This window comes from Pleurodeles waltl, chromosome 9 (assembly GCF_031143425.1).
Source record: "Pleurodeles waltl isolate 20211129_DDA chromosome 9, aPleWal1.hap1.20221129, whole genome shotgun sequence".
NCBI lineage: Eukaryota > Metazoa > Chordata > Amphibia > Caudata > Salamandridae > Pleurodeles > Pleurodeles waltl.
In genome coordinates, this window is record NC_090448.1 from 1179218515 (window position 1) to 1179230140 (window position 11626).

General features: G+C 50.2%; 1 protein-coding gene across 1 annotated transcript in view; it reads right to left on the reverse strand.

The window, feature by feature from the left end:
• The window catches only part of SPTSSA (serine palmitoyltransferase small subunit A), a 51204-nt gene extending 39994 nt beyond the window's left edge, over positions 1-11210 (reverse strand). Inside the window, exon 1 of the mRNA XM_069209104.1 lies at positions 10912-11210. Within this exon, the coding sequence (XP_069065205.1) occupies positions 10912-11065 (154 nt within the window). The 5' untranslated portion in view covers positions 11066-11210. The remainder of the gene's footprint in view (positions 1-10911) is intronic.
• Positions 11211-11626: the final 416 nt, after the last annotated feature.

The window sequence follows — 11626 nt, forward strand, 5'->3', positions numbered from 1 at the left end:
ATACAAATCTGCTGTAGGAGGCTGGACTGGCTTGTAGTGAGTACCAAGGGGTACTTGCACCTTGCACCAGGCCCAGTTATCCCTTATTAGTGTATAGGGTGTCTAGCAGCTTAGGCTGATAGATAATGGTAGCTTAGCAGAGCAGCTTAGGCTGAACTAGGAGACGTGTGAAGCTACTACAGTACCACTTAGTGTCATATGCACAATATCATAAGAAAACACAATACACAGTTATACTAAAAATAAAGGTACTTTATTTTTATGACAATATGCCAAAGTATCTTAGAGTATACCCTCAGTGAGAGGATAGCAAATATACACAAGATATATATACACAATAGCAAAAATATGCAGTATAGCCTTAGAAAACAGTGCAAACAATGTATAGTTACAATAGGATGCAATGGGGAAACATAGGGATAGGGGCAACACACACCATATACTCCAAAAGTGGAATGCGAACCACGAATGGACCCCAAACCTATGTGACCTTGTAGAGGGTCGCTGGGACTATTAGAAAATAGTGAGAGTTAGAAAAATAACCCTCCCCAAGACCCTGAAAAGTGAGTGCAAAGTGCACTAAAGTTCCCCTAAGGACAAAGAAGTCGTGTTAGAGGAATAATGCAGGAAAGACACAAACCAGCAATGCAACAACTGTGGATTTCCAATCTAGGGTACCTGTGGAACAAGGGGACCAAGTCCAAAAGTCACAAGCAAGTCGGAGATGGGCAAATGCCTAGGAAATGCCAGCTGCGGGTGCAAAGAAGCTTCGACTGGACAGAAGAAGCTGAGGTTTCTGCAGGAACGAAAAGGGCTAGAGACTTCCCCTTTGGTGGACGGATCCCTCTCGCCGTGGAGAGTCGTGCAAAAGTGTTTTCCCGCCAAAAGAACGCCAACAAGCCTTGCTAGCTGCAAATCGTGCGGTTAGCGTTTTTGGACGCTGCTGAGGCCCAGGAGGGACCAGGAGGTCGCAAATTGGACCAGCAGAGAGAGGGAACGTCGAGCAAGACAAGGAGCCCTCTCTGAAGCAGGTAGCACCCGGAGAAGTGCCAGAAACAGGTACTACGAGGATGCGTGAAACGGTGCTCACCCGAAGTCGCACAAAGGAGTCCCACGTCGCCGGAGACCAACTTAGAAAGTCGTGCAATGCAGGTTAGAGTGCCGTGGACCCAGGCTTGGCTGTGCACGAAGGATTTCCGCCGGAAGTGCACAGGGGCCGGAGTAGCTGCAAAAGTCGCGGTTCCCAGCAATGCAGCCCAGCGAGGTGAGGCAAGGACTTACCTCCACCAAACTTGGACTGAAGAGTCACTGGACTGTGGGGGTCACTTGGACAGAGTCGCTGGATTCGAGGGACCTCGCTCGTCGTGCTGAGAGGAGACCCAAGGGACCGGTAATGCAGCTTTTTGGTGCCTGCGGTTGCAGGGGGAAGATTCCGTCGACCCACAGGAGATTTCTTCGGAGCTTCTGGTGCAGAGAGGAGGCGGACTACCCCCACAGCATGCACAGACAGGGAAACAGTCGAGAAGGCGGCAGGATCAGCGTTACAGAGTTGCAGTAGTCGTCTTTGCTACTATGTTGCAGGTTTGCAGGCTTCCAGCGCGGTCAGCAGTCGATTCCTTATCAGAAGGTGAAGAGAGAGATGCAGAGGAACTCGGATGAGCTCTTGCATTCGTTATCTAAAGTTTCCCCAGAGACAGAGACCCTAAATAGCCAGAAAAGAGGGTTTGGCTACCTAGGAGAGAGGATAGGTTACTAACACCTGAAGGAGCCTATCAGCAGGAGTCTCTGACGTCACCTGGTGGCACTGGCCACTCAGAGCAGTCCAGTGTGCCAGCAGCACCTCTGTTTCCAAGATGGCAGAGGTCTGGAGCACACTGGAGGAGCTCTGGACACCTCCCAGGGGAGGTGCAGGTCAGGGGAGTGGTCACTCCCCTTTCCTTTGTCCAGTTTCGCGCCAGAGCAGGGCTAAGGGGTCCCCTGAACCGGTGTAGACTGGCTTATGCAGAATTGGGCACATCTGTGCCCAACAAAGCATTTCCAGAGGCTGGGGGAGGCTACTCCTCCCCTGCCTTCACACCATTTTCCAAAGGGAGAGGGTGTCACACCCTCTCTCAGAGGAAGTTCTTTGTTCTGCCATCCTGGGCCAGGCCTGGCTGCACCCCAGGAGGGCAGATGCCTGTCTGAGGGGTTGGCAGCAGCAGCAGCTGCAGTGAAACCCCAGGAAGGGCTGTTTGGCAGTACCAGGGTCTGTGCTACAGACCACTGGGATCATGGGATTGTGCCAACTATGCCAGGATGGTATAGAGGGGGCAATTCCATGATCATAGACATGTTACATGGCCATATTCGGAGTTACCATTGTGAAGCTACATATAGGTAGTGACCTATATGTATTGCACGCGTGTAATGGTGTCCCTGCACTCACAAAGTTCAGGGAATTGGCTCTGAACAATGTGGGGGCACCTTGGCTAGTGCCAGGGTGCCCTCACACTAAGTAACTTTGCACCTAACCTTTACCAGGTAAAGGTTAGACATATAGGTGACTTATAAGTTACTTAAGTGCAGTGTAAAATGGCTGTGAAATAACGTGGACGTTATTTCACTCAGGCTGCAGTGGCAGGCCTGTGTAAGAATTGTCAGAGCTCCCTATGGGTGGCAAAAGAAATGCTGCAGCCCATAGGGATCTCCTGGAACCCCAATACCCTGGGTACCTCAGTACCATATACTAGGGAATTATAAGGGTGTTCCAGTAAGCCAATGTAAATTGGTAAAAATGGTCACTAGCCTGTTAGTGACAATTTGGAAAGAAATGAGAGAGCATAACCACTGAGGTTCTGATTAGCAGAGCCTCAGTGAGACAGTTAGGCACTACACAGGGAACACACACATATAGGCCACAACCTTATGAGCACTGGGGTCCTGACTAGCAGGGTCCCAGTGACACATAACAAACATACTGAAAACATAGGGTTTTCACTATGAGCACTGGGCCCTGGCTAGCAGGATCCCAGTGAGACAGTGAAAACACCCTGACATACACTCACAAACAGGCCAAAAGTGGGGGTAACAAGGCTAGAAAGAGGCTACTTTCTCACATCTGCCATCTGCTTATTTCACACCTCATCTGCACCCTTTTTTACTCTTTTCTTCTGTACGTACTTCCTTCCATCTTCACTTGACCACACTCACCACTCTCCCTTTCACCTGTAAGCCCTGCATTGCTTTACCGTTCACTGTCAGTATTTCAACAGCTGTGTACCTCCTTCACACACTTTTATAAGCGGCACGTCACCGCTGCTCTGTGCACTCCGCAGAGGGGCCAAGGACTGGATGAGCCTACAAGAGCGGCCCATTGTAAACACACACCCACAACCTGAACTAGCATAGACACCTGCGTGCGGCCCAGTTCAAGGTAAACACAACATTAATATGCTGCGTTTGAAGAAAGAAAAAAATAAGAAAACACATCATGCTTTATAAAGCAAATACTTTTTGGGGAATCGCATTACATACAACACGCGAGAAGTAAACTGCTACCTCACTCACTTAGATTACCGTAATGTTTTTGTGACATTGTTGAAATACTGTTACTGAGAAATCGAACAATGAATCCCATATAAAGGACACCAATGTTGGGTCCGATAGGGACTCACGTCAAAGTCAGTTTAAAAAAAAAAAAAAAATTGCTGTCGGGCCCGAGACCTGGAGGAATTGCCCCACTTAAAGCCTCACCTTTAGGGTAATAACTCATGAGACTCAGAGGACCTGCCCCACTTAAAGCCTCACCTTTAGGGTAATAACTCATGAGACTCAGAGGACCTGCCCCACTTAAAGCCTCACCTTTAGGGTAATAACTCATGAGACTCAGAGGACCTGCCCCACTTAAAGCCCCGCCTTTCGGGTAATAACTCATGAGACCTGGAGGACCTGCCCCACTTAAAGCCGCGTCTTTAGGGTAATAACTCAAGAGACTCAGAGGACCTGCCCCACTTAAAGCCCCGCCTTTCGGGTAATAACTCATGAGACCTGGAGGACCTGACCCACTTAAAGCCGCGTCTTTCGGGTAATAACTCATGAGACCTGGAGGACCTGCCCCACTTAAAGCCCCGCTTTTCAGGTAATAACTCATGAAACCTGGAGGACCTGCCCCACTTAAAGCCCCGCTTTTCAGGTAATAACTCATGAAACCTGGAGGACCTGCCCCACTTAAAGCCGCGTCTTTAGGGTAATAACTCATGAGACCTGGAGGACCTGCCCCACTTAAAGCCCCGCTTTTCAGGTAATAACTCATGAAACCTGGAGGACCTGCCCCACTTAAAGCCGCGTCTTTAGGGTAATAACTCAAGAGACTCAGAGGACCTGCCCCACTTAAAGCCGCGCCTTTCGGGTAATAACTCATGAGACCTGGAGGACCTGCCCCACTTAAAGCCGCGCCTTTCGGGTAATAACTCATGAGACCTGGAGGACCTGCCCCACTTAAAGCCGCGTCTTTCAGGTAATAACTCATGAAACCTGGAGGACCTGCCCCACTTAAAGCCTCACCTTTAGGGTAATAACTCATGAGACCTGGAGGACCTGCCCCACTTAAAGCCTCACCTTTAGGGTAATAACTCATGAGACCTGGAGGACCTGCCCCACTTAAAGCCTCACCTTTAGGGTAATAACTCATGAGACCTGGAGGACCTGCCCCACTTAAAGCCGCGTCTTTAGGGTTATCACTCAAACGGAATCCTGGGTCTAGTATTCAGGCTCCCAGAATGGTGCCCCATTTTCATGATAAATTTTTATACTGTGGGTTAAAAAAAATATAAAATGAATAACAGGATTGCCCAAGAGAAGGATTATGACTTTCTAGAGAGAAAATATCACTGATCCACTACAGAAATGATGTGCAGTAGAAAGAAACGATAGAGAAAAAATAATTAGTTTGTACCCATAACTATTTTAGAGCCAAAACTCCCAACATATAGGATAAAGTTGGAGACAGTCGACACAATCAATAAACGTCACATATACTTCTGTTTTTCTCCTGTGAGCATAAATTGTAACATGCGACGTGTGTGGCAGATATAAAGTGTTATTTTGTAAATACAGAAGGTCCCACAAATTACCCAGGTAAAAATGGCTAAACTGATTCAAACCATTTGTAATCACTCAAATCCATACGATGTGATTTGAGCTGAATAAACATGGCAAAAGTATTACTTGGGGGCTCGCTCAGATGAGTTTCTCAGCTGGAATGGAACTTCCCTTCTACAGCACAGATTAGCGAGACAGCCAGAAAGTAGGGAAGAGGAAAATAGATAAATGAGCGAGAAAGGAAAAAGGAGGATGAAGAAGAGACCAGGAAAAAAGGCAACACTGGGAAAGTAAAAAGTCTTTCTTTCCTTTCATCAACTGGGTTACCCCACTTTCGGCTTTGCCAATCTGTGGTATTTCACATCAGTGAAAAGGAAAGCGCGACACGAGAAAGAAAGCACACAAGTTTGCATGGGGTGCAAGAAGCAAAACAAACAAAAAAAGAAATAGTTTCCCTGATGGGATGTAGAGCTGTGGAAAGATACAAGTCATCCTGCCAAAATGATGGTAAAGGAGCTGTGCTCCCCGGGAGGAGCGCACACAAGAAGAAGGAGAGCCTTCTAATACAATGAAGTAGACAACAAAAAGCCAAGTATGCTGTTGCCCACAAGAAGTCTTGAGAGAGGCAGCTGCAATAGGGTGACCAGACGCCCCGGATTTTCCCGGTTTTTGTGACTGTCTCAGGTCCCGGACACTCTTCTTCACTTTAAATCCGCGTCCTGGTTTTGGAACAAGGTCAGAAAAAGCAGAATTGAAAGGTATGTTCTCCTTTCACGGGTGCCCCTGAAGTCGAAAAAACATTGAGTAATTTATTCTGTTGGCATCGCGGGGGGTCGGCCTCGGGCTCCCTGCAGAGGGGAGACAGAGTGGGGAGAAGGGAAGAGGAGTCGGGGTGGAGGTCTTGCCATCCAGCCATAGATTATGTTTAATGTAGGCTTCTAAATGCGCCCGTGTCCCCTGTGTGTGTATTTACAAGGCTACGCAAAAACCGGGGCGGGCCACATGAAGTAACAGAAGAGGGTTTAGTCCTACTTTCATGTCTGGCCTGTCCCGGTTTTTGGTTCTCAAAGTTTGGTCATCCTGAGCCGAAAGCTGTATTTAGGTGCGACCTGCAAACGGAGAGTGAAATTGTGATTAAGGCTTGCCAAAGATCAGTGTCCTCCATATATTAAATTAATACAAGATGCAAAAACGACAACAGTGAACTCAAAATACTGACATTATATGAGGCAGTAACCATCAGCCAAGCCAAGAGAGATGATGATGGCCGAGTTGCTTTCTCGCGGAACTCTCATGGTGGATCAGTGAATGGTTAATATGTGATACAACAGGACAGACTTCAAAAAGGACTGATGTGCATATAACCCTTAGAGGCAGTAATCATTCATTTCATCTCAGAATTCTGCATCTGCCTTTGCTGTTTAGCGCTATCTTCAAAACTAAGGGGGCAAAGCAAGTCCAACTGGCTTAAAGTTACTTAAGTCAATTGATATACACGAAACTAAAAAGTCATTTGTAAACAGTTTCAACGTGCGTCACTTGGAAGCCATATACAATAATGGAACTGCAGAAGTGTGGAAAAAGTGAAATACCTACACTTTACAGCACATGTGAAGCACGACAACGGCTGTCTCTACAAATTGTAAATATTGCCCTATTAACCACACACACCTCACGCCTGAGACCATTCCCAACTCCTAGGGTCTATATGGGTCACCACTTTGCATTCTATGACTTGTATTTTTGTGCATCTTATTAAAATTCTCAACTTGAAAATATCGAGTTGTAAAGGAATGCTGGCTTTAAAAAACAGCCATTCGTGCGAGTTACAGTCCCCTGCTTGTTTGCACGCACTCTGGTACCTGACGTTATGCTTTTCAAAGTATGACAAAGGGGCTATAAATCCACAATGCAAAGAAAAACGGTCCAGATGATCTACTTATACTTGAGGTGAACACTTGAGATTCATTTAAACTCAGTTATAGCGCAGTAAAATATGCCACGTAAAGGTAATGCAAATGAACATTTTTTTACCGAGAACCTGAGCCCTTCCGTGTTCACCGGGCTCAATTAGACTAAAAAGAAGTGCCCCACAAATACGATGTGTGGTCATCTCAGCCTCTGTGGTCAGTCATTCAGCGCACTTGCTCCAAAGACAATGACCCCGAAATCCACAGGGTTAACACAGGAAACCTTCGCGCCTCTACGACAGCAGAGACAATTAAACAAAGGCAGAGCTCAGCAAATAATGCCCTGACCTGAAACCTAATTATCCTGAGAGTTTCTCAATTCGCAAAGTACCTAAAAGTCGAGTTTGAGGAGGTTTGGTCTGGTCCCGGTCCCGCCCGAGGAGAGAACTCCTGTCACATACCACGCAGATAAGTTAATTCTGCCGACCCTGGTGACTATTTACATACAACAGTCCTAGAATGCACGCCACCACAGGCTTTCTTCCTCCTCCCAGGCACACTTCACCTTCGGGTGACACTCTGTAGTACCAGGAAATATCAGCCAAGAATTCAGTTATGTGTACCGTGATCAATACTACTTTACAAAGACAACGCGAAGAATGCAATACACTACGGGCTCGCTCCTACCATGTTACACCAAATGAGAGGCCTGGAACTTTTTAACAGCTACCTAGCCGCCCATCAAATTCATGCAAGTCCACCCTAGTGAACGACATTTTACCAAAATCCACATCACTACTGGTTTACCTTCCGCCTTTATAGGGTGCCTTTCGCACGCTGCAAGTGACACTACAGATACCAATTCCAGTATCCATGTACAACCCCCATAGCGAAGGCTGTACGCCCACAGGAACTCTGATAACTCCATACAACAGCCATATACTAAAGAGTATACCTTCCAAGCCGCATCCATCTACACGGTCACACACCCTAAACGCTCATCAATACTCCAGGCTGTTCGCTGGCGGTACATACAAAGTGTTCAGACCGACACTTTCTTCCACAGCTTGATACACTGAAGGCGATCCGCCTCCCGTACAACACCAAGCACCGTGAAGGAGACTCACAGATGCGCCCTCATTCTGAATTCATTGCTCTGTCCATAATCACATACGGAGGGGGGTCTGCTCAAAGAACCCCCATCATATATGATTGTACACTGTACAGAACAGGATACTTGGTGTCTCCCAATCCCATGGTACACAGCATTCGACAGACTCCCCCCTCTTTTCCTGCCTCTGCCCCCCGTACAGTGAAGGAAAACGAAGAAGCCCTTTTGCCCACCTGACCTGGCTTCAATCACCCCACACACGCTGAAGAGGTCACCCCCATCATATAATAAACAGTATCCCCCACCAGCATTTCCATCACACCACACATACTCAGAAAGATACTGGATATGTCACTCCTCATGCTGTCATACATCCCTCCCACCGCCTCACAAGCACAGGACACTTAAGATGTCACCCTTCATCCGATGACACACACCCCTCCCTCCCCACACAGGACACTTAAGATGTCACCCCTTATGCTATGACATGCAACCCTCGCTCCCACCGCCACACAGAGGATATTGAAGATGTCACCCTTCGTCCTATGACACACACCCCTCCCTCCCCACACAGGACACTGAAGATCCCACCCTTCATCCTACGACAAACACCCCTCCCTCCCCACACACACAGGACACTGAAGATCCCACCCTTCATCCCATGAAACACACCACTCCCTCCCCATACACACACGACACTGAAGATGCCACCCCTCGTGCTATGACATGGAACCCTCGCTCCCACCGCACCCACACGCAGGATATTGAAGATGTCACCCTTCATCCTATGACACACACCCCTCCCTCCCCACACAGGACACGGAAGATCCCACCCTTCATCCTATAAAACACACCGTTCCCTCCCCACACACAGAGAACACTGAAGATGTCACCCCTCACCCTATGACACACACACCTCAATACACAGACACACAGGATACTGAGGTCTCCCCTCATGCTATGACATACACCCCTCCCTCCCACACACAGGATACTGAAGATGTCACCTTTCAACCTATGACATACACCTCTCCCACAAATATCCCTAGAAGGATACTGAATATGTCACCCTCCCTCTGACCCCCCCCCACAAATACCCCTAGAAGGATATTGAATATGTCACCCTCCCTCTGACAAAAGGATACTGAAGAGGTCACCCCCCTCCCTCCCAGCCCCAGTAGAATACTGAAGATGTCACCCTTCCTCCCACCGTCCGAATGATACTGAAGATGTCACCACTCATGCAATGCCACACCCCTCTCTCCCTCAGACCACCGAATGATACTGAAGATGCCACCCCTCATGCTATGACACACACCCCTCTCTCTCCCACCTACCCCCTGAAGAATAGTGAAGATATCACCCCTCTCTTCCTCTCTCAGGATACTGAAGAGGTCACCCCTCTCTCTCCCTGAGACCCCCGAATTATACTGAATATGTCACCCCTCATGCAGTGACACACACCTCTCTCCCTCAGACCCCCTCCCCCCCCGAAGGACACTGAAGAGGTCACCCCTCTCTCCGAAGGATAATGAAGATATCAGTCCTCTCTCCCTCAGACCCCCGAATGATACTGAAGATGTCACCCCTCATGCTATGACACACCCCTCTCTCTCCCACCTACCCCCTGAAGGATAATGAAGATATCACCCCTCTCTCCCTCAGACCCCCGAAGGATACTGAAGATGTCACCCCTCATGCTAGGACACACACCCCTCTCTCCCACCGACCCCCTGAAGGATAGTGAAGATATCACCCCTCTCTCCCTCCGACCCCCGAAGGATACTGAAGATGTCACCCCTCTCTCCCTCCGACCCCGAAGGATACTGTAGATGTCACCCCTCTCTCCCTCCGACCCCGAAGGATACTGTAGATGTCACCCCTCTCTCCCTCCGACCCCCGAAGGATACTGAAGATGTCACCCCTCTCTCCCTCCGACCCCGAAGGATACTGTAGATGTCACCCCTCTCTCCCTCTGACCCCGAAGGATACTGTAGATGTCACCCCTCTCTCCCTCCGACCCCGAAGGATACTGTAGATGTCACCCCTCTCTCCCTCCGACCCCGAAGGATACTGTAGATGTCACCCCTCTCTCCCTCCGACCCCCGAAGGATACTGTAGATGTCACCCCTCTCTCCCTCCGACCCCCGAAGGATACTGTAGATGTCACCCCTCTCTCCCTCCGACCCCCGAAGGATACTGAAGATGTCACCCCTCATGCTAGGAGGCACACCCCTCTCTCCCACCGACCCCCTGAAGGATAATGAAGATATCACCCCTCTCTCCCTCAGACCCCCGAAGGATACTGAAGATGTCAACCCTCATGCTAGGACACACACCCCTCTCTCCCACCGACCCCCAGAAGGATACTGAAGATGTCACCCCTCATGCTAGGACACACACCCCTCTCTCCCTCCGACCCCCGAAGGATACTGAAGATGTCACCCCTCATGCTAGGACACACACCCCTCTCTCCCTCCGACCCCCGAAGGATACTGAAGATGTCACCCCTCATGCTAGGACACACACCCCTCTCTCCCTCCGACCCCCGAAGGATACTGAAGATGTCACCCCTCATGCTAGGACACACACCCCTCTCTCCCTCCGACCCCCGAAGGATACTGAAGATGTCACCCCTCATGCTAGGACACACACCCCTCTCTCCCTCCGACCCCCGAAGGATACTGAAGATGTCACCCCTCATGCTAGGACACACACCCCTCTCTCCCTCCGACCCCCGAAGGATACTGAAGATGTCACCCCTCATGCTAGGACACACACCCCTCTCTCCCTCCGACCCCCGAAGGATACTGAAGATGGTCCGCTCCCAGGGCTCCAGCATGTAGAGCGCCGTCACCAGCAGGTACTGGTAGTAGATCCAGGACAGGCGGCCCCAGGCGCGGCTCAGCGAGGGGCCGCTCTCCGGGGTCCCCGCCTTGCGCGGGGCGGGCAGGGGCGCAGTCATGGGCCGGGCTGTGGCCGGGCTCCGTCGGTCAGGGGGGGTCGGGCTCTCTGGGGTCCGCCGCGCGCCGCCCCGGTCTCAGCTGTCCCTCTAGCCGCAGCTTCCGCTCCGTTCAGTCACTTCCGCCTCTGCTCTCCGGTCACTTCCGGGTTACGGACGCTGTGCTCAACGGTGTCTGCGGGGCTCGAGCCTCTCTTGCTCTGTAGAGACGATCCCTCGCTTCCGGCTGTCACGTGACACTGCCTCTGTGACGTAAGGGGTCAGCAGTTTTTTTCGCCAATAGCAGAGCTCGCCGGGGAACGCACCACCTGGGCGTCAGATGACGTCACCTTGGAGTCTCCCGACTCTCAGAGAAAGGAAAGGAAGGAACCGGGCGAACGTCTTAAAGGGGCCGCGGCGGGGACCCACCCTGAATAAACAACTGCACCCGCCCCCCGGCTACGACTGCACCCCTACACCCTGCCCTGTGCAGCCCAACCACTGCAGCACCCAGAAGCTGCAGTCCAACCGCTGCAACACCCCACCAACCACTGCAGCACCCCAGAGCCTGCGGTCCAGCCACTG